General features: G+C 40.6%; 1 protein-coding gene across 2 annotated transcripts in view; it reads left to right on the top strand.

The window, feature by feature from the left end:
• Positions 1–27,090, top strand: part of LOC108666266 (probable nuclear hormone receptor HR38) — a 98,082-nt gene that overhangs the window by 35,628 nt on the left and 35,364 nt on the right. Inside the window, exon 1 of one of the 2 annotated variants that reach the window (XM_018153101.2) lies at positions 22,809–23,061. The exons of the other annotated variant lie outside the window; for it this stretch is intronic. Coding sequence (XP_018008590.1) covers positions 22,930–23,061 — 132 coding nt within the window. The 5' untranslated portion in view covers positions 22,809–22,929. Of the gene's footprint in view, positions 1–22,808; positions 23,062–27,090 lie in introns of those variants that run through there. 2 annotated transcript variants of the gene reach the window in all.

Below are 27,090 nucleotides of genomic sequence, written 5' to 3'. Positions count from 1 at the left end.
TGAAGAACCCGAAACCTCGTGTGCGATCTGCAAGAAAATATGCAGTAAACATGATACCAATCTCAAGTTACAAAGATATTCATGTTATATTCGTCATCAAGTTTCCATTGCTCAAGTTTATCACTTAACCATGTTTCTTATGTTACCGTACTCGCGTGTTGAGGTTACCACTGTTTGAGATTACAGTGTTTCCCAAATTACCCATGTAATTAGGTTACCAAGTTGTCGATATAACCTTGTTATCATGTTGCCAGTTGCCGGTGCTCATCACTTGGTGCAACTACGCGAATAATTTGAATATTTTCCCCAAGGTGGTAGCTTAATCCCAAACGAACTCATCGCCCCCAACATGGCGGGAATGGAGGATAGGAAAGTCGTTTCTGAGCCTCGTACTCGATGTAGGTTAGCCAGGGTTTAAAGGGACGCTGAGTACGTGAGAAAGGTGTATTGATGCAGGCAATTAAAAGTGTAGCAACAAAATGGTATACGCATAGCATGACGTGCTTAATTTTCGAGGCAATTTAACGAGGATGGCACTAAGAAAGAAGCGACAGAGCTGGTGCTGAGCTAGACATGATATCGACCAGACTGCCTTGTGCCACATCTGAGCTCAGTCTAGGAGCTGCAGTGCCACGTCGCTGCCACTGCGCGCAGCCAAGAGTGCATGCCTTACTGCCGCTGCTTCTCTTGGTGCTGCAAATGCCGCCGTCGGCGCAGCTCTGCTATCCTGGTATAAAACGACCTTCACCTGCACTCTCACTCTCAATTTTTTAACATCCTTCACAAAATTAATTTAAATTATCGTACAAACTTTCCTTAGTTTGGGCTACGTGGCCCGAAGTCGAGCAGAGTTCTGATGACTTTGTTCGAGAGCTGCGGCCGGGACGAGCGGCCTCTAGTCTGGCATATAGACGGCAGAGGCGAGCGCCCCTACTGCCCTTTCCGCCTCTCTCTATTCGTGCTGCTTTCGTGTATAACTTTTCTCACCCTCGCTTAATTATCACCGTTTGCTACAATGGTTGAGTTTCTCAACGCCTGTGATCATTTTAATCATTTATTGCTTCGGTTGTTACTATCACAGCTTGCTACCTTCAACACATGAGGCAATTCTCATTAGTTACTGTCACGCTTGCTACACTCACGACTGGGACCATTTTCTCTACTTATTGTTACGAGTGCCAACCTCGTCTAGATATGATCGCTCATTTCTTGTGCGTTGCTCTCTTTTTCCTCGTTTATAAAGTAAGAGGAAAGCCAGTTCCCTGTGTGACACTGACAGGTCGCGCTGTCCTGTTGCAGCAATGCTAGTGGGTAACACATTAACTTCTTCTAGTTTTTATCAGACTTTTAATTGTTGTTTTGCGCCTTTTTTTCTGTTCTGAGTTGTTTCGATACACTCGAGGAACATTTTTCTTGAATTATTTTGTTTAAAGCTTAGCTCTGATTTGATCTGACAGATGAATTTTCATAATATCTCATGCCATCACCTTTACAAAATGTAGATTTTCAGCGGGCTGTGAACTTGTCCGTGCCCTTCTTTGCGTGTTGTCAACGAGCGACTGGTCAATTAGAATAAGTTCCGTGCGAAATCTTAGAATTAGAAGCGCTAATAATTTTTTAAAGTATACAAAATATACCTTAGGGGACGATGAACGCTAAATTACACAATTAATTATACCTCCGCTCCCAAAAGAAGTCTGCAAGGAAACTGTACGCCTAATCACCGTTCTCCATCAATCCTACTAATCGCTCGTGAACGGAGATATTGTTGCCTAGCACTGACTCGATACTTCAGGTACGAATAGCATTGATCTTTGGATTGTCATAGTTTTTTCATGGTTCTTGTCATGACTATTTGACCTATAAACGCCTCAAGGTTTAGTATTAATTATATAATTACCGATGGGAACTATAGAGACGTCAGGAACGTTCTGACCAATGATGGGAGTTATGCGATTTTTTCCTGCTAAATTTACTGCTTTCAGCGTCTAATTTAATGTGATGTATCAGATGTAATCTTGAAACTTGAGTCGCTCATTTGGCGTGTGACGAGACAGCAGAGCTACACACATTACGAGTAACGTCTTGGGTATCGTAGTTTTACCTTCATGCGAGATGGATCATGCGTGCCGTTTGATACAAATGATGTAAACGACTTCATTTCGAATGTCATTGATTTTACTAGTTCAGCACTTGATCAAAAATATCACAACTGTGCGCTGTAATTCCAATAATACGCCCGAAGAAAAGAAAGAAGCATATGACCTCAATAATGTACCAACCAATAATGTTACCAATAATGTACCAGCAATGGACCAAATGACCCAGTGATCCGTGGCGTGCGGGCTACGTCGACTTGCTCGTGCATTGGATAACAATGACTGTTGCTGCGATCGTTCATAAATATATCCCGCATTAGAATTATAAGAAAATAACGAACAATCTTTGCTCGTGCTCAGAAAGGGTAAACATGACGTTGTACTCTAAATTTAACTCCAAATTCAACCCTTAACGTTTCAATGAATTCATTTAATTACTTTATGTAATTACATTAATATCTGAATGCCTACCCGTCGCATTATGAAAGATGTGATTTTAAAAGAATTCCAAGTGACTGGCTTGGCTCGTTAAGGTGGCATGGGTCGCGTGACCGGTCGTCAGCGCGTCTAGCTTAACTGCTTTCAGGAAATAATTGCAGAAGGTTGGTGTCACTGAAGAGCATCGATGAGTGACAGCAGGACCTGATGACACGTGGCTTTAGGCAGTCAGACAGACAGACGTCTCGAGGTCTCGCCTCTCAAACGTGATTGTGCACACCCTGTAAACACGACCTGAAGGCTGCACCACACACACACTCTATCGCACCTGCCAGACACAACACATTCCTCACCCCGATTGCTCTCATACGCTAACGCTTCTCTAAATGCTAATGCGACTCATTGAATGAAACTGCGAAACTTTCTTATCTGATTGTAGATACTGTAAACGAGTTTCCACCTACAGCACGTCCCATGCAAATAGAACATTGCAATTGTTCAACTCAAATTTTATTGAATGCTCCGTAATCTTAATCATAAAACTAGATATTTAGTGCAGGATACGCGTATTAACTAAGATCATTAATTTATGCCCGATGAAAGAAATGAAGCACTAACTCTTCTACAAACGAAAACACAAACGATATTTTCAGCTGTCTAGTTTGCGCCTAGTTAATTGCTTCTTCTCAGTTCCGTTTCTTCATCGAAAATTTAAAAATAATATTGTATTTATTCGCCATACCGTCTTTATTTTTGACAAAACTTCAACAAAAATTACTAGAAATTGATTCTCGTGCCCTTTGCACTGATCGCCTGTTTTACGAATATCGAAATTTTGTTTTTTACGTCTGCCACAAGTCTCCTTCACTTTTAAACTAAGGAGAAATGTGTTCAATTTATTTAGTTTGACAAAATAATTCAAATTTGTTCACCTATATCAGCACATTATTAATTTTCTTATCCCAGTGAATACACTCTGATACCTACTTCTGATTGTGAAGCAGTCCATACGTACTCAGTAGAGCGATGTTAAAGCACAGGTGTTGTCTGGTAGTTCTTGTGGACGAGGTCATCGTGTAGCCTGTAGCTGTCACGTTTATAGCGGCAGTCTCTATACAGAGACAAGAGGAGATAGTATCGAGACTCTTCTGACATCGATTGACTGATAAACATGCCTAGAATTATCTGCATATATTATCAGTTTCGTTAACCCTGCGCGTGGCATTCCTTATTTCTCCATATAATACGGAGTTTAAATTCTACGTAGACTCTGGCAAAATTATGTACATTTGCCTTTCGTGGAGAATAAGAGACATTTTTTGCTATGGTGTTGCTGTTTAGCTAGTAGTGCATGATTGACGAAAAAAATGTTGTCCACGTTTCACCAAAAATAACCCGCTTTAAAGATTCATTTGAAATCTATCTATTGATTTCTTTTTGCGTTCATAAATATAAAATATTAAATTCCTAGGACTCATTAACTTAAATTAAATTCTGAAGCGTGTTCACACAATTTTATTCATACTATATTTTTTACTCATATTCAGGTTATTCGCTCACACACGAACTAAAAGCAAGTTATCCGTTCTATTCAGAAGGTGATATTTTCTCAACTGTGAAAATATCTGTGAGATATTGTGAACATATTGTGAATAGTCACGACTTTATCTAACGATGATTGAATTGGATTCTTTCTATCCCAATAATTATGCTTTATAGGCACTATATTAACACTCCAGCCTTGGTGTATTTCTCTCCAAGTTTCCTCATGACGGTTGTGACCACCGCAATAGTGAAGTGCGTGTAGCCCGGTATGTCTGAGTGTCACGTTGTCAGTCGTTGAGCCTGTCAAAACAGTAATCAGGACTTGGTGGTGGTGGTCGAAGCTGTCACGCGTTCGATGACAACTAGATTGCTTCGAAAAAATGCGTGACTCTCTCATCTAGGTGCTCCCATTAGTCATCGGCTGTGCAGCAAAGCTTTAAGAAAACCTTCCGTACAATGCTACTTGTTAATATATGTTCTTGGCACTCTCATCGACAGCCCATGAAGAATGTAAGCAATGTGCACATAATTTTGAACCGGATTTTTGAAGATCTACCTCTTAACTTTGCCAGTAAGGGAAATATCTATTGACATCATTTCGAACGGTCTATCATCCGATTACATATACTAGTGCTGATTCAAATTTATAACATAAAGGAAATTTCAACGAGACTTCGCTATTCTTCACTATGATATTGCTCATCAAGTTCACTTTCTTTCATGAGAAACAGGTTACACGTTATTTACTCAGCGCGTTAAGTCCATCATAGAGAGAATGAGACGAATAAAATAATTTCGATGTCTGCCTTCTAGTTTAGCTTTTAAACTTGTCCTCGCCTAACGAAAGAAGAGATAATTGTTATGACCTACAATGAAGCTAATCTCAGAGAAACTTCTAGAATTTATTCTGTCCACGGGTTGTTGTCAGTTTATTGGTGTGATTTATGCATGTATTTTTTTGTGCATTTTCTTAATCGTGAACGAAACTTGTGTACACGTACACGCTGCAATCATTTGAACTTCCAGCTTATCTAGATTTTAGTTATGCGTGGACCTTTTCGTAAGGAAAAAATATTTGATTTAACCTTTTGAACAGGTTACATTTTCATCACTGCTATATTCGTAGCTAGAGTTAACGCTCACTGGAAAACGAGTCGAGTTTTGTTATCAGAGATGCGGTATCGGTAGTCAAAAAACTTCTGATGTTTTGCCTGCTACAATGCAGCGCTAATTTTCAAGCTGGTTCCACTTTTTCACCAACGAGGTATAATCCGGTTTCGACAGATTTAGAAGTATCTTACTGTGCACGTATAAGCCAGGAGCTATATGAGGTGTGTGTTGCATTACGAACTTGTTTCTAAAGCTTTACCTCAACAGTTTTATCAGTTTTCATTCAATGCACTTAAAATTTTTCAAGCATCTTTATTGCTCCAGTTCATTGCAAAATTTCGTGTGGTGACTGCACTGTTTAACAGCCCTTAGTGCTTTGGTACCAGCACTAAGCGCAACAAGAACACCATAATCAATGATGGGAAGCTGATAAATGTAGAGAGAACGGAGCAACGGGTTTGTACTGTATCTGCCAGTCGCCATAGGGCAAGATGTTTAAAACCAATCACAGTGTTTTATATCCGCCAGCCAATCTCTCTCAGTTTCTAAAAATATCCCGCCATAGTTAAAACCCTAATTTAGGCTCCTTAAAAGCTGTTGAGAAGCTAACCTTTTTTGCATTTTTATTCTGTCGGACAATACAGGGAGGCCTCGTCCAGCCATCGCTATCGGAGCATCTGCATGCTTGACTTGCTCTATCTCTAAAAAATTTTTGGTTGTTGTAGCTGTTGTTATTGTGATGATGGCGCCAATACTTGGTAGTTTAAGAATACTATGGAATGTTGCTTGCTCGATCTTGGGGATTGCATCGACCGTCGTTTACTAATTTACTTATATTCAGAGAAACACGAGTTCTTAGGCTTTTTCAGGGTACTCAGGCAATACTGAGATAAATTTGAATTGCATTATGATTAATTACTCACTAGATTTATGTAATTTGCTAACTCTTAACCAAACTGCATTGAGTGCTACTGAAGGGATTTCTAAATGAAATTTATACTCGCATCTTCCAAAGAATGGGGGTATTAAATTGAGAATTTTGTAAAGTCAATTGCCCTCAAGGCGGTACGCTTATAATAGGGCTCGAGTGTTCAATAGATCCAAAGGCACTAAATTCTTAACAATGCAAGGTATAGCAATGCAATTATTTTGGTTGCATTTGGTAATAGTGAATACAGTTTTAATTTATCATACTTGCCGAGGTTTTATCTAGCCAAGATGTCTACGTCTGTGTGTAATATTAGTGTAGTTAGGCAGAAGTTCTCCATTTATGCAGTGTATAAGTACATCGACATTCTGTATCGTTTAACTTATAGATAACGAATGTGAAGTTTTTATTCTCGTTTCTTGACGTGAATTGTTTAATGTTACGCCACGAGCACTTGAAGCTTCCGAAAATAGCCGTAAAGAAAGTCTTCGTGGAGGAGCTCGCGTCGAGCGCTTACTGTTGAGTCAACGCAACGGCGTCCATACGTCAACACCGGCGTCGTACTGTAAACAACGTAAACAGCACTTTGTGCCACTGCTGGTGCTATGTGATAAACAGCACTTTGTGCCACTGCTGGTGCTATGTGATAAACAGCACTTTGTGCCACTGCTGGTGCTATGTGATAAACAGCACTTTGTGCCACTGATGGTGCTATGTGATAAACAACACTTTGTGCCACCATCAGTGCTTGCCTTGTTATAAACAGCGTTTTGTGCCATTTTGGTTCGAATCTACCATAAAATTTTCGTATAATGCTTTTTTCCCTATCACATACGACCATGATAGCCTCATTGTCCTTTGCCACTAGGAGTGTTAACCAGTCGTCATAATAGTGGAAATAATAATTTTTTTAATCATGTTTTAAAATATGAGTAACAAGTTAGTGTTGAACGTGTAGTTTTTATAATGAATGGCACGTTGTTCACCTACATGAACAAGCTGTAGCTTACTGCTCATTTCTCTTTAAAACATCAATGTTTTCAGCAATGTTACAATGTGAGTCTCGAAGCTTTATACTCGCACTTCACTCGAGCACATTGTTTGTACAATTATACTCTGATGTATTTGCTATCCATTCTGTGTGTCACGTCAGATCTTTTAACGCAATAAAACTGTCTCTTTATATCACACTGCTGGCCGTGAGATATGTAACAAGATTGTGCTTTCCTCAAGCCCGTTGTGAACCTTGTAGGAATAACTCGACTGTAGATCTAGCAAGGGTGCTTCGACAATCCATCTTAGGCGCGTCTCATCCATCGCACAGACGTCAGTTTTTGCCTTGCGTAGTTCAGTATCAGCCAGTGAAAGAGATACATGTTGTGATGTTCGATCAAGGCAGCCGTGGCCCAGAGCTCGCCCTGCTATTAACTCTGAACTTACCTGTAATCATGATTGGACGCTCTCTGCAATTTGCGTCGTTGTGGTCGTGGTCGTCGCCATACTTGTGGAGACTTGAAGCCTACCCCACGGCAAGCTAATGAACATTATCCGCACCAAACAATTACCATTTACAGAATCGTTAGAGTGCTTTTATTTCTTTCCTTCGCATCGAGTTGTCTGATTCTTCTGGAGATAAAACTTAGCTACTTCAGATGAAGAGAAGTCATTAAGGGGCGACATTAACAACCGTCCTGTCTCTTTGCTGGAGTAGCTGCGAGATGAAGTGCTCAATTTGTGTTGGAAAATGAGGCTTTTTGGTGGTTCTGTGTGCCCTAAAATCTATTCAAGAGTGAAATGTAGCCGTAGAAAGTATACATTTCCTCTTATATTTTTGGGAGCCCAATGATGGAGTGGTCTTTAGTCGCAGATGTGTGTTAGATGTTACCTAATTCCCTAAGTCTTACAGTTTCCGCTGATTTTCACCTTGCACATAGTAACTTTTACATGCTAATTTAATTTTGCATGCTCTCAAGTGAATAAATTTCTTTCTCTTACCGTGTGTTGCTCTACTTTTGCGTTAAATTGACCAGATAATTTGTTCTCTTCGGGTTTCGCCTCCTCCACGTCCCAGCCTGGTTCTGTATGCGTATATCGAGCGACTTTTTCCAAGTATGTTGCTAATTGTCGGGCACATCATACAATCCCTCAACCTTATGCGTTAAGCTTGTGAAATATTAAACGTGATCGCCATTTCTGGCTATTTGTCGTCACACCATTCGCGTCACACCACACACATTATACCACTCACATCACAACACTCACATGCCATCACTTACATCACACCACTCACATCACACCATTCACATCACACCACTCACATCACACCACTCACATCACACCACTCACATCACACCACTCACATCACACCACTCACATCACACCACTCACATCACACCACTCACATCACTGGTGCTGCACGGGAGTCGTTATCTATCGACCGAATCCTGCATTTCGCCGATTTCAGCTTCACTATACCGGTTAATTTGTTTCATAAATTCCCCAAATTTATGAAACTGCAGAAATTAGTACGACGAAAAGAAATAAGGTATTGAAGTGTATGTACTATTTAAGAAAAGTATTTCCTTTCTGTTGGTGTTTGTCAAAATACCATAAATTTCCTTCTTGCCCCGCTGTCGGTCTCAGCTAATTCTATACCCATATTTCCAATAGTATATTATGTACGTGGCTTGCGCGTGCCTGGTGTTCCTGTACTTATTTAGGCTTCATATCAGACTCTAATTTTGTTTCGATGCTTGTTATATAGTCACCAGGTCATCAAAATGACTTCCAGCATTGAAATAAAACTCTTGTAATTAAAGCACCAGCTGGATTGTAGAGATTCAGCGGTCAATTATTTTATGAATTGGAGCAAGTTAAATAGAATATTTCCAGTGTCATTTTCATTTGGAAATCTGTCGATAATGATTTGCGTTATTCAATTATAACTGCTTTTCTTCACGTGATTTTGTGTGAGAGGGCATTCAGTGTAAACCAATTCGATTCGAGGAATTTTACCAGTCATGAATTTTTCACTATAGTCACTTTATGCCAGTTTATTTTTGTATTCGCGTTTCTACTTTTATTTGCGAGGATCTGTGTGTATTTTATGCCACGACAGATTTTATTTCAGTGACCTTGCATTAATTGCGTGAGTGTGCCATTCATCTGGTTGGTAAGAATGGCCATAACTCGTAGGAATACAAAGTTATCATGAAAAACCACATCAAGTCTATACCGTTCATGATACATTGATACAATGCTTCTTAATATGGTAGTCATTACTACGATTGAAAGTAATACTTTTAGCTTGTGGATAACATTAGCTCAATTTTTTCAAGCTGTGGTAGATATTTTTAATCATGTCCCTCAAAGCGCGGTAGAATAGATGCAATGCGAGCGTCTATCGTGAGCCGCATTACTGCAAGGTATTGGGCGAGACTCAAGTTTTCCGTATAAGGGCGGTATACAACAAAGTGACCTATCATTCGTTCTCTGCTTGCTTTGGCGGTGACACGTTTGACTTGTACTATTGTTTCAAACTCCTTACTCATTAGTTAGCGTTATGTTTCCCTGCCGAAAGCCCTGACAATTGAGGCTTCACTGTATTCGCTCTATAATGAATAATTTTGATCTTTTTTTTTGCTAGGAAAAATGTTTACAATCGACTTTTCCCGTCTAAATTACCGCTCATTTTCTTTTAACTACTCTGATACTAATTTTCTTACTTGTTAACAAGCAAGATATAGATGGAATTGGTCCATGAGCAGACTTCTGTTTGTGGTCCTGCAATATCGTGATGAACATCTGGTAGTGCGCTAATTCACAGAATGCGATACCGCCTTGATGTTATTTTTAGCCTTTTATTATTTGTTTATTGTGCGTTTGCCGCCTTGAAAGTTCTGATTTCGATCTATTCCAATGGAATCCAAGCCCTGTATACGGCGTTAACAACAGTGCCTTGGCGCTTAGTATGAACATCTGTCACTTCAATCATTGTTCAATTGTTCAGTTTTTTGCTGAGGCATTAGTAAGTAATTGCAGCTGATTTCAAAGCGATTTTGGCTTGTTTAGTAATGTTTTTTTTCCCTCTGACATTTCTTGAATGCCTAAGACGATTTGATGTGAACCACGCACATCGTATATTCGCGCTGGCAAATCCGCTTTAGGCTCTTGTTTACGGCGACAGACATTCGAGTTGTTCTTAGTAAAGTGTGGACGCTCATTTGCTTAAGCCATAAAGAAAGTTGTGGTATGCAAACTTGTCCACTATAATAGCTCAAGCCTCCTTTGTCGAGCTCAACGTATGGCTTTGTCAACAATCACTAAAATTACCCTGTGAGCCTAGCTGAGAATTATTTTCTCGCTGGTCAGTCTAGGATTCTAGGTCGTAGACGTTGTTCACTTAGATTTTTCTTCATTTATTCATGTTTTTTGCTCTGGATTGTCGCTGGCAAGCAAGCTCATGGTAAAATTCCATGAATTATAAACAGGTTCAATGAAATTGTTGCTCTGACTTTGAAGAAGGTTCGATACCAATAATTCGAATTTTAGTCTTGTTTAGTGATTTTTTAAATAGTGAATTCATATTAGATACAAATGGAATTTAACTTTTACAATACATTTACCATTCGCTTTATTATTACCAGCTTTGTGATGCTCACATATTGCTGGGTCACGAAGAATATTTACATTGATTTAGTTCTAGTTAACAAATGCATGGATTAAAAATATTTGTCCGAAATACACGTTGAATTGCAAGTGCAGCGCGCTGCTTTCTTTCCATTCAACTGATGTTAAGCGTTTTTCTCTGCCGACTGTTCCTTTCGGAGGCCTCGCTGATGATAGGCTGTCCTATTGAAGCTATTCTATATTTTTCGGGAAATTTTAAAGTTTAGAAGGTAATTAATCTATTTTGTTCGTGGTATAGAATTGTTCAGCAACTGCATAATAACTACTGAACTTCAGATTTATTCAGCAATGGCCGTACAACTGATGAACTTGAAATTTATTCAGCAACTGCGTAACAGCAGCAGAACTTTAGATTCATTCGGCAACTGCCAAACAACTGTTAAACTTAACATTCATTAAGAAACTAGATAGCAAATTCTCCAATAAAATAACCATGTTTTTACTGATACGATGAGCTCGACATGCTAGCCACGTCGCTCGCGTTAGTCAGTCGATGTCCGGTCTAGCGAGCGTTCCCTGAGGAAGGCCTTTGCGCCTTGCATCTTTAACCACATTCATTGAGGCCGTCTGCTCTGGATACCCCCAAGCGAGGGTGTACGAGGGGAGTGCAGCTGGGGTTAGTGAGAGGGGTGAGGAAGCCTCGAGTTGTGGGGGTCTTGAGGTCCGTGAGAGGGCGAGCTTTGTTCGGTTGGGCCGGCGCAGAGGCCAGAGGGGACGTGAACTTGGGAGCAACCAGTCTCACTTTCGTCTTCAGCCTACACTTTATAGATGGCCAACCCTGATGTTTGGCAGTACGAAGAAGTGCAATCGTAAATGCGCTTCATGTGTTAAGTTGCCTGAAAATTATTTATCAAGTCACTCGGAGAATTATTTATTATCAGGACTTATTTGCCTTCGAATTAGTTCATCTAGCATCTAGATTTTAGATTGCAGCCACGTTTGTTCTGGAGTCAAGTTTTTATAAATAGACGAGAGCAGGTGAGTTACTTCTGCCACTTTTTTCAAACAAAAAAAAAACTTTAGTTTATGGCTTCAGATCAAGTTATTTAGTAACTCAATTCCTTTTCGATGCAAATGAGTGTTATTCCAATTTACAAAGACAGTCTAGACTATCATTTTCCTTGCTCAAAAGCATTGTTCTATCAGGAGACAGAAGGTTTCTTTGTGACATGTTACGTTAATTCCGCTTTTTTTTATTGCTGTAAGCCATAACGAATGAAGGTAAACTTGTGCATCATCGATCACTATTGTTTGAGAATTAATCATCGTCGGGCTGAGTTGAACGCCTCCACGCCGCCAGTCCGACCTTGCTTGAAGCGGGCAGCTCGACGTAGCCTCGTCTAGACACGAGCTATTGATCACGCCTTGTCATTCCTCAACGTTTCCGACCGATATTTTTTTAGTTTTCGAGGGTTCGGGAGTGTTAACTGCGATGCTCGCTTGATTCACAATGCAGGTGTTAGATGATGACAGTATTTGACGTCTGACTTCTGACGAGGGTTATTTGACGTCTGACGAAGGTTGTTTAGATTCGCAAGTTAAACTAATGGTCGCATGGAAATCAAAAGTCACCCCAAAACTGGAAATCGTTTTAAAATCTTTGAGGGTGCATCCCAAAACCTGTCTAGGACATTTACAGATCTGGACGAAGACTTTTTAATCTCTTGTAAATCAACCTGCGGACCACTCTCAAAAGAACTTGCCCTAGATACTATATAAATTCTAGTGTAAATTAATGATAATTTGCAGGCTTGGAGTGCTGTAGAGCTGCCCCATAGTTTTTTTCTAATCTTTATTGATGAACAGCTATCCATCATAGTAATCACGACATTAACGAGCCATGTCATTGTCGCGAAATAAAGCACAACCATGAATTTAGAGCCGTGACGAATGCTTATTTCATATTGACAATTCAAACTGTTATTGACACTAACGTGAGTTCATACATGCCGATCCAAAAGTATAGAAAATTGTTTTCTACCTCTTTTGCGATTACCTCCTAAAAAATTCATGCAATTACTGCATCCGGTGTTGGAATTTTATGTATTCTTTTTGTCATTACTTTTATTTTTTTGAATAGGAGTCTGTGCTAGATTCATTATTGGGACCAGACCTAATCGGTTCACGACTGCCACTTGATTACTCACTGCCATTGAAGTGTTTACGATGTGACGATTTGTTTCTATGCCGCGTTCTAGTTAACCTTTGTTCTATAGTTGCACTAGGTTGTATCGCTGGAATAGTTTTTAATCTGCGATCATAATTTGTTCTGCGGGGACTAGTTCGTCAGTTACTTTTTATAGGGTTGATCCGCACTTTCCACTAACTCCATCACGAATATCATGTGAGGACTTGCATTCAAATTCGTGGTGCACTATTCCTAGTTGTTACTAGACGTAAGTGTTAATTTATATCATCCCCTTTGCTTCGTAGAGCTTCGTGTTTAGTGAACAGAGCTGCAAAAAATTACGTCAATGCAGCTTCGTGTGATGAGTGGCAGATTACGGGGGGTAGTTCGCGCTTTGATACGAAGTAATTTGTACTTACTTCATTTTTGAAGTCGAATCTCTGTACCTCACACAAAATTTAAAAAATACTGAGCCTTTTTTAAATTTTATATTCTATTATGATTATTGCTGAATAAATGGGCGCTGCTTAAACTGGCTATTGCGCAAACATATTTTCCGATTGTTCTGACCGTTTCCAAGAACTTGCTGGGAGCAATAGTTTTTATCCACAGTTCCAAAAAAATTTAATAATAATAATAACAGTCTCTGATATAAGATAACTCACTTCAAAATGGTTGAAATGAGTTGAATTGGAAATTCCTTTAAACCTTGCCTGTTTCGATTTAACAAAAAATATATATACCTATATAAAATTGAAACCACTGTCTGGTTTCAATTATGATATGTCTGGATGTGTTCTGCTTGGAATACCAAATCATAAACCCATTAAAGTCAGGACGTTAGACTTAGACGATAAGCCTATGCTCTGAGGGGCGTGTAGGCGCCTTTATGAGTAAATCCAAGCACCGGTCTTAGTCTGTGCCTTCATGCATGATGCAGTTTTTTTTTGGTCGTCAAACTGGTTCTTGAGACGCAAGCAACTCTTCAGCATTTCTCCATCGAGGTTGATTTGTATCTCAGTCACATTACTCACCGGAACACACTGAGAAATTCTTCGAGTTTTGCAACCGTGTGCCTCTATCCAACATCTTGGCAGGCAGTTTAATGTCCGCTATATGAACGTCGATCGGCTGCCGAAAAGTCTGCTGTAATTTTCAAGTGTGACTGAGCGAATGTCGAACCTCAACGCTTTGAATAGGAACAAGTCTTACAATTCAACGCGTTATGTAAGACTATCGTCTTTTTTCACATTTAGGCTATCAAAGGCAGATCTCGTGTCGCCGCGTCGTATTTTCTATGTAATTATTGCATAAGAATAACATTAACTGGAGTTATAGCGATTTTGCTCTATGTAGTTAGATGAACAGAGTAGCCTTGAGTTGCGAGCAGCACTTATTATGGGAGTCTCCCGTGGTGGTTACTCAGAATAGCAGCTGGGCGTCTCTTCTCAAACTTTACAGCCATCCGTCGAGTTTTATAGAACATTATAAATGTTTTCTTATGTACTACTGATGTTTGCTCAGTGAAAAGCTCGCTTTTCGTGCTCAATTATGGAGACGATCCTACCAACCGTGATTATAAATTCATTTTTTTCACAGACCGGTCATGAGTTCAATGTTTTTAAGAGCTTCGATCGTCCATTCATCTTTCGTGAACGAGGTGATAGACGTCTAATTTCAGTAGTACGGCGAAAACAAATATGAAACTATTTCCGACTATTATTGAATTAATAATTTCTTTATATAAATTCAAATGAATAATAAAGCCGGAAGTATTTTTTAACGAGTTCTGCTGCTGTACTAATTTTTTTTAATGCCCATTGATGGATCAATCGGGAAGTTTTCGTGGATTTGCTGTGGATAGCACGTGTTGACTGCAAACGCTTGCTAAATACAAACGTACCTAAAGTGATTTATTACAAATAAATATTCTAACTTCATTTTATAGTCAGCCTGTAATGAACTCAGAAACACAGGTTTTCGTAATTTTTGACATTAGTATTGGTTACGCATCGAGGCCATTTTCTAGTCAAATGCGGTGCCTTTTGAAATGGTGCGCACTGCGCCCTCGAGTCCGGGACGCTGAAGCGGCGCGTGCTCAACTGGTGCGTGCTCAATTTCTGCATGGTCGCTCGACTGGTGCATGTTCAAGTTGTATCTGTTCAAATGGTGCGTGTTCCAGTTCGGTGCGCTCAACTAGTGCGTGTTCAAGCTGCTTGTGCACTCGATTAGTGAGTGCTCAAGTCGTATGTGCTCAACTGGAGCGTTCTTAAATGGTGAGTGCCCAATTAGTGCGCTCAAGTGGTGAGTTCCCAGCTGGTGCGCGCTCAAGTGGTGAGTTCCCAGCTGGTGCGCACTCAAGTGGTGAGTTCCCAGCTGGTGCGCACTCAAGTGATGAGTTCCCAGCTGGTGCGCGCTCAAGTGGTGAGTTCCCAGCTGGTGGGCACTCAAGTGATGAGTTCCCAGCTGGTGCGCGCTCAAGTGGTGAGTTCCCAGCTGGTGGGCACTCAAGTGGTGCGCGGCCACTCACAGACGGCCTGCAAGCCGTACTCTGAACAGACTCGACGTTCGTCACATCCACGCCTCCATTACACCCGACAGCTCACCTATTACCGTAAAGATCGGCAAGTACATTGCAAGAGCTGTGTCTGAAATAACCTGTACTTATTTTCTATTTTAACTTTTCGAGGAGTTTGCTCTTGTTCGATCGTTTGAATCGCGTGGCCCTGCATAGCGATCTGACGTAAAGCCGACAGCCCGTGTTTAGAAGCAAGTCTAAAGCAGGGGCTCGTTCTTTGCTTGTGACGTCAAATTATAGCTGATTGGTAGTGATTGCCGTCGCTTACTACATAGCAATTCTTAATCGGTAATAACAGGTAACGAAAGCGATTCAGTGAGAAGTGCGATGGCTGACGTTTTGGTGTAGTACAGAGTGAATGTTGCATTTGTGTCACCGCCTCCGAATGGCTTCTAAAGCTTATTTGCCTGCGTCCAACCAGGCTTGTATTTATCCCAGTTGAAACATAATGACGTTGATAAAGCGGTCTATATTAATCCATTAAGTGCTTTTGGCGGACAATGTAAGAAACACAATTTTTGTTTAGAGTAATTATTTCATTGATAGAAACAATCTCTACAGATGTTCAAGTTACGTTTACTTCGACAGCGTGCCGAAACGATTTCGAAAAAATACTTCATTTTGAAAATACTTCAAAATGAAGTCTTCGAAATGAAGTCCCTCACCCATGTAACATAAGTTTCCTTTCTGTCTTTTGGAGAGCTGATTTTTAGTACGAACAATTTTTTTCGTGATCTAAATTTTCGATTTATCGCACTATTATTACTTCTTTTGTCATATCCAATTTTTCATCCATCCATGTTCCTCTTCCGTATTCGATTAGTAACTATTTCTATCCTGATGTCATCAGTATTATGTATTATAACGAAGACTTTGTCGTTATAACTTCGCAGAAAAGCGTTCACGACCCAATTGTTCAGTCAATTAAATATATACTACACATAATAAACTTTTAAACGTTCTTGATTGCAGACTAAATTGCGATTGCGAATTGACGCTCGAACCTATAACTCTCCTCATAAGACAAACATTGTGCCGAACGTGTCTTGTAATAAATCTACGGAATTTTGAACCAACATTTGAGTTACTCTGTCATACTCTCTGTCGAAATTGCTTCCTCATTTACGATACGAATTTAGCTGAAATATTTCAGTTTGCGTACTCCTGGCTCTACCAAAATATTTAATTTCACGCTGCTTCAAGTCACTTTTCAAACGTTATTTTAATGGCCGCACCGCTATATGTACTCACTTAACTAGCTTTATTTATTGCATTCGTCATAGTTTCTCGATTAACTGATGATATTTTTTGAAGAATTTTGGACACGATCACGCCTGGACACGATTTTTGTGACGTGATCAGCTTTCATCCTTATTTTGGGTAGATATTTCCCGGTGTTGATTGGTGCCGGTATCAGCAGGGACGATTTCATGAGATTTCATGGCATATTCGATTTTGTCTGACAAAATGCCCGTTTTAATTTTTTGCGAAAATCTCATGTGAAGACTGGCCTGAACTCTTGTGACAAATCGAGTTTTTAGCGCATTTTCTCATTTATGGAAAAAAATGCCCTATTGTGCTCGTCATGTCCGTCCGTCCTCTGTCAATCACTGCAGTGAGTACTGAGTTATATTTTTTCATCTTGCTAATAACATATACTGGTACGTTTTCAAAGAACCCTCAAAATGGTGGATCGCTGAATTGAATTCCGTCAAGCCATGCAAGCGAATTCAATGTTGGAAGATCGTCACTTCCCACGCCTGTAAACTTGTACTACCCGACGTAACAAAGAGGACAGGCTGGCACATTCTTCGTGTGGTAGCTACTGAAAAGAGTTGAGTTACTGCTGCTTGCACACGTGCTGCTGCTATCTCCTCTTTTGTTGGATCTCTTGCACATTGTCGACTAATAGAAGTGATGGATCGTGTGGGGTGCTATTGACGTGTTTTGGCTTCTTTGTGCAGATGTCCATGGGAAACAACCCTGCCAGGCGTGAAGATTCATTAATTGTTTCTTGATTTCTGCTTTGTTTGTGTGTAATCCGGTGATTCATTGAGTGCGAGGCGCTCATATTTGTTAGGTACGGAGTCATTGGCCTGTAAGATGCGACGAACTGAAGGAGTTTTCCAGCTGTTAGGAAACGCCGTGTGTGAATCCTCAGTATTCCGGCTATTTTCTCGCTTTTAGAATTTAAGTATATATTTGTATTCGTTCATTCCTCTTGATTAACTTACGTTTAATGCAGTTTGAGGGATGACAAAGCTTACTGTCTGCGGTTGAATTTGCGAAAAATCCGAAGCATTTCATTAAATAGAATCAAATATTCGAAGAATAAGAATTTAGTTGCCTGTAAGCTGCCACACGTCCGATGACGTTGCCTTGGAGTTACGCTGAAACGTGACTTGAGTGCACCGAGGGTGTGGACATTATCAGGAAGTATCTGAAGGATTCTAATGACAGGAAACAAAGCATTGATCGAATGTGGTGCACAAAATATAGGGTTTTAAAATTTCGTGTGATTTTTGAGGTCTTTTCATCACGCGTGTGAGTAAATCATTATGTAAAGCTGTCGACGCGCACTTATCTGTTATGCTTGAATCTGGATGACCTGGGCTATGAGATTTATTCCCTTCACAATAAAGCATAATCCGCGAAATGCGGATTTTTACATCTGTATGTCATCGTCTGTATGTGAACACTGAATACCCACCATCAATTTTGCTCTAGCTTTTTTTATCTCTTTTTGTTAACAAGATATATCCGATAAGACATTGAAAACGCGTATCATATCTGTTTGTAAAAGTAAAGGTAAAATATTTCCGAACAAGTCGAAACATTTTTTGTCTCGTAATGTGCTGGTAGTTCTGTTAATGCGTGTTTGTGATATTATCAAGCGTCTGACATGTTAAGATATGACCTACATGACCTCCCATTCAGAACTTTTAAATTACTGACGCTTCAACTCGTTCTGAAAAGGCTTTAAAAATTTTCAGGGCGTGGATTGCGCTGCGACTGTTAACGCTACATGAGAGCAAAACTTCTTTTGTTCTGACGAAAAATTAGATAATGGAAAAAATAATTTGGTTAAATGATGATCGTTTTGGTAAATTAATTTAGTTTTTGTTAGTGTTTGGTACCTAAAAGATGCATGCCTAGTGCCATAATTCAATGACTCTAACGTTTGTTTGGAAAATAATCATGTTTAAATTTTTCGTATCGGTGCCCTGTCTGTTTTTTTAGATTAAATACAAAGAAAGAAGCTAACTAATTATGTTAAATGTCGGTTTAATAACTATAAATATTTTATACCGTCTAGGTAATTAACTCCAAAATATTTCTACACTGTAAACATATCATATAACCGTTTAAATTTTTGCTCAGGGCATGCATTCGTGCAAAACACGACACATTTTTATAAATTTGTTTGCTTAAATTTTTTAGAAAATAATATATGTTTATAATATATTTCGGTAATAAGCTGAAATGATTAGATTTTTTCGCACGAATATTTTTACTGCCGATACCGCCCGATAATTGATGGTGCTTGACTAATTGTTGCGCTTGGTTTTTACATTTCAGTTTCACTTTCCTCTATATTTCTGCTGTGTTGAATGGTCGATTGAGTAAAATTCAAGTAGGAAAAAACGACATGAAAGAGCACAGGCTCATAATTAAATGGATGAGTAGAGTCTTGGGGCGCATGCGTGGTAGTTCTTTCAAATTCGTCATTTTTAAATGATGAACAGAGTAGAGCTGCCATGCTGTTTCACAGTTAATGCCTCCACCGACTCGTTGAACCTTCATATTGACAAGAAAATGGCTCGATTGGTGCCTCGTACAAATAATTCTGTTAGTATTAACAAATGAAAATTAATGGTTTGTGGAAAATTTATGTCTTTTAACTGTATTTATGCGCAAATCCTAGCATCGTATTTTGTTCTTGCGTTTAATTACTTTCATTTGTTAAACAGAAGTATTCCTTAATTTAACTTTGATTTTTTATGCTAATATTCCTGCTTGCATTGTGATGTTTCGCTGTCCGAATCTACAAGTTGGAAGTATACGTTATTGAATTCAATGTAATTATACGATGCGAGCGAATCGTTTGAATCATTGCGGCCACATTGGCAGCGATCTTTGGAAATAGTTATTATGTCTGATAGGCTTTGTGGTTATCAGTACATGACAATCTTCCATCATTTAATTTCAATTAAAGAATATTATTAGCTCCGCCATCACGATTAGATGCTCAAGTATCTCGTCTGTAATCTAACATAAATTAAATTTCTGACTTGTGTCTCATAAAAGTTTTCGTAGTTACAATTCTCGTCTTTCCTCGGGCAGCGCCTTTCTCCCGCAGTAACCTCTAACTTTGATAGAAAATTTATAGAAATTTGACGTGGTTCCTTTTCAAAGCATGAGCAGTGTACTAATTTAAGTTATTAATTCCAAAATTACGTGGATAATCTATCCAATTTGAGAATCCCGTTATCACTAATTCCGTCATCCCGAATTTTATTATTCCAATTCTGCTATCCTGAATACCACCTTACCTTGTGAATCCCGTAATCTTAAATACAGCTGTCATCCTGGACTAATATCATACTTAGAATAAATTTCCAAGTCATGGTACGTAGTATCTCGACACGATTTGTTTAGTGGATACTTATAACAAACTCCTATAGTCATGTTCCGTTCCTGCGAAACAGCTCCTCAACTCTGAGGTGAAGCGACTGAACAAACTTCCGTTGCTTGATTTGCAAGAAAAGCATCGGGATTTTCTGCCATGCAATGGCGGAAATCTGGCTTGAAACATAACAAACAATCGCACAGCACGAGGACATAGCGTGCCACACGACATACAGTTACAGTTTACAAAAACCCAACCTGCTCAAAACCATTGCAGAATACGAAAACCTGGCGCTGAACGAACAGCCGCACTACATGAAAATGCAGCCTGCTTTATGACGAAAAACGACATTCCTGGAGAATCCGGCGTGCTCCATGACAAACCGCGGCATTCCTCAAAAATCCGCGTGCTCCATGACAAACCTCGGCATTCTTCGAAAACCTGCTTGCTCCATGACTAACCGCGGCATTCCTGATAAATCCAACGTGCTCCATGACAAATCTCGGCATTCCTCAAAAACCCGGCAGGCTCTATGACAAGTCGCGGCCTTCCTGGAAAAACCAGCGTGCTCCATGATAAAAAGTGGCATTCACGGAAAATCCGGTAAGCTCTACAACAGTACCGTACACAAGATTCTTCCGCAAACCGGCGTGCTTCAGGAAGCACTGTGGCATTCCTTAGAAACCCGGGGTGCTCATTACGCGGAAATAATGGTCGTTGTAACCCGTCTAGGAGCCGTATTTTTTTGCCATAATTATTTTGACTCTTACCATTTTTTGCTTCTAACATTCTCTGCATGTCACGAACTCACAGTGTTGTTATCTGCATGTGCGTCAAGTCGCATATTTCTCAATATTCACTTACGTGTATGTGTGTAAAACAGCCCGAGTCTGTTAATTTTTTAACAACATGGGTCAGAATGTCGCACTGAATATCACAATTCGAGTTGTAGTCAGCGTCTGCCGTGACGCAGCGTAAATGTACCGTGACATATCGTGCGCCGAACGTCACTTAAGGTACATCTATAATGATATAGGAAACTTCTACCATGACACAGCGTGCGTCTACCGTGATACGAACTCGCGTGTAGTGATGCATGGTTCGCAAGCAGTCATGATACATCAAGACTTGTCTCGAGCGTGGCACAGCATGCAAGTTACTCGGTCACGTAAATGAGCCTGTGTACATTGAGGTATGAGATAATGAACATGTTTGAGAACTATGAGCGAAAACAACATTTTTCTATCGCATAAAATATATCGCATTATATTGGCAGATTTACATACATCATCAAGCATGAGGCGTGATCTCAATGTAGCATCACACATGAGCTCAGCATGACTGTCATGGAGCATCACTCTTAAACTCAGCATGATCACCACGCATGAGCTCAGCATGACCACCACGCATGAGCTCAGCATGATCATCACACATGAGCTCAGCATGATCATCACACATGAGCTCAGCATGATCATCACACATAAGCTCAGCATGATCATCATACATAAGCTCAGCATGATCATGCATGATCATCACACATAATCTCAGCATGATCATCATACATAAGCTCAGCATGATCATCATGGAGCATCACCACCACAGGCATCAAGCCTCGCGCAAAAGTGTGGTCGGCGGCGTGAGGGTTGTGGGTTCTAGCGACAAAACTGTGCTCATTTGTTGGCCGGGTTTATTCTAACCGGCGAGCAGAACGGCATGGGTGGGCCGTGTGGTAGGTTAGGGCCTCCTCAGCAACGTCGTGCAGCCCACTGCACGGCTACTAGGGCGCGCTGTGCACGATGTGCCGGCTGTGCGGTGCAGTGCATGCCGACTGGCTGTACGGATATACCAGCTATGGAAGCAGACTGGCCTTAATGGAGGATTGAATGAACAGAGAGACCGGCGATGGAGGTGGACTTGTTATACAGGCAAACTGGCTGCAGAAGCGAACTGGCTATACAGGCGGACTGACTGAACAGCCGGACTGACTGAACATGCGGACTGGCTTTACATGTGGACATGCTATACAGGCGGCCTGGCTGGCTATACAGGCAGACTGGCTATACAGGCAGACTGGCTGTACATGCAGACTGGCTGTACAGATAGATTAGCTACACTGATAGGCTGGGTCTACTGACAGACTGGCTGCACGGGCGGACTGGCTGCACAGACACGCTGGCTGCAAAGACACACTGGCTGCACAGGCGAACTGGCTGCACGGGCGAACTGGCTGCACAGGCGAACTGGCTGTATTGATGTAGCTCCCTGGCGTGCATAGAGGCCGGCAGACATCTATGAGAGGGCGGGGAGACGCTCTCCCATTGACTCGCTATGGCCGCTGCCGGCCTAGCCACCTCACTGCCACACAAAGACATGCTCTCTTCACTCGCATTCATACATCAGTTTCTTGTGAGGATCTGCCTCCTAGTGCTTGACGTACTCGTTGTTTGTCAGAACTTCTGGCGTGCTACTCGCACCGTCTCATTTGGTGTGGCTCATTGCGTTCTGTTGGTGGTGTGATAATTCCTGTAAGTTGCCCCCCTCTTCGCTCACCACCGTCTCGCCGCTATACAGCCAGGGGTTAGGTGGGGGTGTCTCGCAGGCTGGGGCAGACAGGTGTGCTGCTGCTGCCACCAGCAGCCCGTCAGTTGAGCTCCAGACTTGGTGTGGTGTGTGTAGGCGTGCCGTTCGTCTGCGTGGCCGCTGATCTTGCCTTCGAAGCATCCACTGTTTTGCGGACTCTCCTTTGATTTGTTCGTTACAATAAATGATCCAAGAAACGTTCTCATGTGCCGTCATATAATAATGGGCACGCTCAAGTTTGATGGCGCTATTGCCTCTCGAGAAGGAAAAATAAGGAATAAAGTCGCCCAGAGCTGCATTCAGACCATCGACCATCTCATTCGGACGATGAAAAGTGTATGCTAAGTCGTTCGTTGAATACTCTAATCCATTACATCTAAGACAAATTATTCTTACTAAAAAACATGGATTGAAGATGGACCTCATTAAAATATGGCCTGTTATCTAGTTAGTAAGTTTGGTTATGTGCGATGAACGCACTTGGCACAAACTTCTGTCTCGTGCCTTGCTTCAATGTCTACTTCGCGGGGTGGCGCGAATGCAGGTCTCTATCGCGCTTCGTCCTGCACCTCTTTCCCTCTCTTCCCGCTTTCCTTAGTCCTTTCCGAATAGACTAAAATTCCTTTAAATTTCTTCTAGTATTGCTTCTAGTTTTGATCTTGTATTTAGACGAAAGCTTATTGAAAGTGCAGAGCGTGGATGTGTGTGTCTTCTGTTGACATATATAATTGCTTTCACTATTGGGAAATGTGAACTCTTAACATTGCAAACAATACGAAAAATAAACTACAGCTTTTTGTTTGCTCATAACCACTTATTTCTCTATTTAACTCCGCTCTTGGTTTCTTTAGTATCATTATTGGTTTCTGCGTCTATGTTCCACCTCCTGGCCTTGACGATCCCTTATCTTGGCACTCGCTGTGCTTTCTTCTTCTTTGCTTGCTTTTCCTGCTTAGCGTTAGCCTCGTCACGTAGCTGGCCGGGCTTATGATCTCTCTCTTTCTACTGTAATTTTTTCTCTCTCACAGAAAAATTGTATGCTTAATATTGTTGTACTGTATTGTTACTATAAAGACGCACTTAATACAGCGCCATAGTTTGTGTAATATATACTGATATCACGTGTTTTCGCATGCTATTTTGCTTTTTCTAATGTAACAATATACCAATATATCACCATAACGGGTTATTATTATTTTTTAACATTCGTGATTTACGGCTAATATTGATTAAAAATGTACTATGAATTTTTTTGCAAATCCAAGTTAGGTTGAGCTCGTCTTAGCATATTTTTCGGAGACTCAGCAGCGAAGAGTGGCATGCTGGTGCTAATGCCTCGTGCCCAGCGTGGTAGGCTCTGACCGTGATGGTCGAGGGCTGGCGGCATTCCCCAAAATTCGCCCGGGTGTAAAGTCGATCGTAAATTTCGTCGGTATTTTTCGAAACTCCTGTTATAATGTTGGGATAAAAAGATGTTGACATAATTTCTATGGTTAAGTGGCGCGTGAAAATCCTTCCGAGGATTTTCAGGAGGTATGATTTAACTTTTCATAGAAGCGTTGAATGATGCCATAGCCTGTTGTTTTTTTATGAATCTTAGTGAATTTTCTTTTACTAAAAAACACTTTACTCAACAAATCTCTTACCATTTATATATCAATTGTGATCTGACTTTTGATCTTTTCGAACGTGAAGCTTGTTCGTTGAAGGAACGTTTTATTTTAGCATTTTGTTATGATAGATTGTCCAGCACCCATCTGTCGACATGCAAGTTCAGCACCTGTCTGTGGACCTGCAATTCTGCGCCTGTCTGTGGACGTGCGCAAGTCCAGCACCTGTCTGTAGACCTGCAACTCCATCGCCTGTCAATGGACGTGCCAGTCCAGCGCTTGTCTGCGGTCGTGCAAGTCCAGCACCTGTCTGTAGACCTGCAACTCCATCGCCTGTCAATGGACGTGCAAGTCCAGCACTTCTCCGTGGATCTCAACTCCAGCGCCTTTCAATGAGAGTTCAATTCCATTGCCTGTGTGTGGACATGCAAGTCCAGCGCCTATCAATGGACGTGCAAGTCCAGCGCCTGTCTGCAAGTCTGTATGGCCCCCACCTGTCTAGGTATTGCGTCGTCTCATGGCCACGACGTCTCGTTAGCCTCCATGTATACGAGAACGGAGCGCTCATTCTCTTCTCGTTTTATGCGGATCTTTTACTTGCGCAAACACACTTCACGATTATCGAAATAATTGTATTTTTACCGCGTCTGTTCGTGCTTATATGAACGCACTCGTTTAATCGTACCGAGTGAACTTTGCCGAATGTTTTTATTCCTGCGAGCCATGATTGTGAGGCTGCGTTTTTGCAGGGATGTGTTGAAATTATTGGCTCTGCCTCACGTATACGCCCATAAATTCGCTCTGCATAAGAACACGTAACCGTGGATTTTGTTGTTCAGCTATTTTCATGCGCTGCGTTGAATTTGAATTTGGTTTCTTTCCCGACAAATTTATTAAATATGGGGTTAAAGTTTTTTCATGACACATGTTATGGCCGAATGTTTTTTTTCTGATGCCTTTTGTATAATGTGTAGATTTATTTTGCTACATGCAGGAAAAACTCGCTTGGAAATCGTCCTGCGTGGGGTTTTGCTTCCTCTTCCTCATAGTTAGAATGATACATACGGTAACTAGTATTACTAACGTTTTCCTCTGAGAAATTTAAAAAGTATTAAAAAAAATTCCTGCGACCCTGCATCTTTGTAGATTTTTTTATTAAGTTAGTAGTGAGTTAGTAATATATACCTATCAACACTGAACGAAATTAAGTTAGCGTGCAAATACGCTTCGTAGTCGGTGAATGTATATGCTGTATTGAGAATTGAATAAGGCTTAGCGATGAAACATCAAACTGAGCGCGACACACAGGGATTGCCTGCTCTATCAATTGCGTCTCTTCGTAATGTACGTACTTGTCGTACTTTAGAGAAAAGCATCGTGCAGTTATCAAGTGCTCAAGTGCAAATATCCAGTATGCATGGTTTTCACTGACTAACATATTTGCACCCAGTTATCGATATCATAAATATTTACGAGCAGTTTTCATATATTTACACCAAGTTAACAATCCAAGCCCAAAATATCTACTTAAAGTTATCATTTACTGAAATATCGCCATATACAGTCGCCGCTCATTGATTGACATTTCATGCTGTTTTCCTCATTGATCTCGTTACTCGCAGCCTCTTGAAACTGTGTACGAGCATGTGCATGTGAACGAGCTGAGATAACCAGTTTACGTACATCCTCACCACCTGCTGATAATGCATGACCTGAATTGCGGCCGTTACGTGCGTCTCAAGTGCTGCGTTCGAGAGGCGTAAACATTGACGTTTATGCAAGCAGATCGTCAAGGATGCAGCTCTCTTGCAGGCACCCACTACTATGTTTGTGCGTTATAAGTTGCATATATTTTTGAATTCTCTAACAGATTCCACTTAATTAATGCATATTTCTTTCGAATGGTCTACGGTTTTACTTATCAATTGAATAATCGGTCGTCAGAACCTGATGGATTTCTTGTCAAATCCACATTAAAGACCTCGAATTAATTGCCAATTTATCGTAGCCATTCATTTCCATATCTGTGATTCGTAGTGGCTCCTTTCCATATTTACGTATTGCAACGGTATTTTACCATTGTCTATGTATCGCAACCATTCCTTTCAATATGTAGGTAGGTATCGTAGTCCTCCAGTTCCATTTCTAAGTACCGCAGCCACTTAGTACAATACCATGTCGCCAATTTGAGCTGCACCCACAGTAATTGTTCTCCTTAACGAGCTTAATGATCTCGAGTAAGTTTCGTTGGTTGAGAATGCCTTATTTGTATGTCGTATGCGTTATGTCTATTCAAATGTGCTCGAGAGGACAAGTATTCTATGCAGAAATTTCCATTATTTATTTAGCAACACTGTTATGGAGGTGAGTGAACAGTTATAGTGAATGGTTATTCATTTAGAATAAAATTTCTTACTATGGAACTTGTAGGAAATCTTTATCAATTTAATTAATAAATTTTTCGTATTTAAGTCACGTGGGATGATAATGTTGAAATACTAATTAGTATCATTGTGTTGGTGAATCAAACTGGACAAAGCTAATTTTGATACAAGTTCGGCTTTTTTTCTTTGAATCGTTCTACACATTTTTTTTGAGAGATCTTGCGCTCCCCTCTGCACGTTCGTTGATTGCAGCCTCTAGACGCTTACATATAAGCAGCAGAGAACCCTGTCTGTCTCTCTTTGTAGAGAGTACCATCGCAAATGTTGCTCTGACAGTCCGGGTCTCGTGGTAAATAATTAGCCTCTTTATC

Source organism: Hyalella azteca, unplaced genomic scaffold (assembly GCF_000764305.2).
Source record: "Hyalella azteca isolate HAZT.00-mixed unplaced genomic scaffold, Hazt_2.0.2 contig14896, whole genome shotgun sequence".
NCBI classification, from domain to species: domain Eukaryota; kingdom Metazoa; phylum Arthropoda; class Malacostraca; order Amphipoda; family Hyalellidae; genus Hyalella; species Hyalella azteca.
This window is presented reverse-complemented; position numbering and strand designations above follow the sequence as displayed.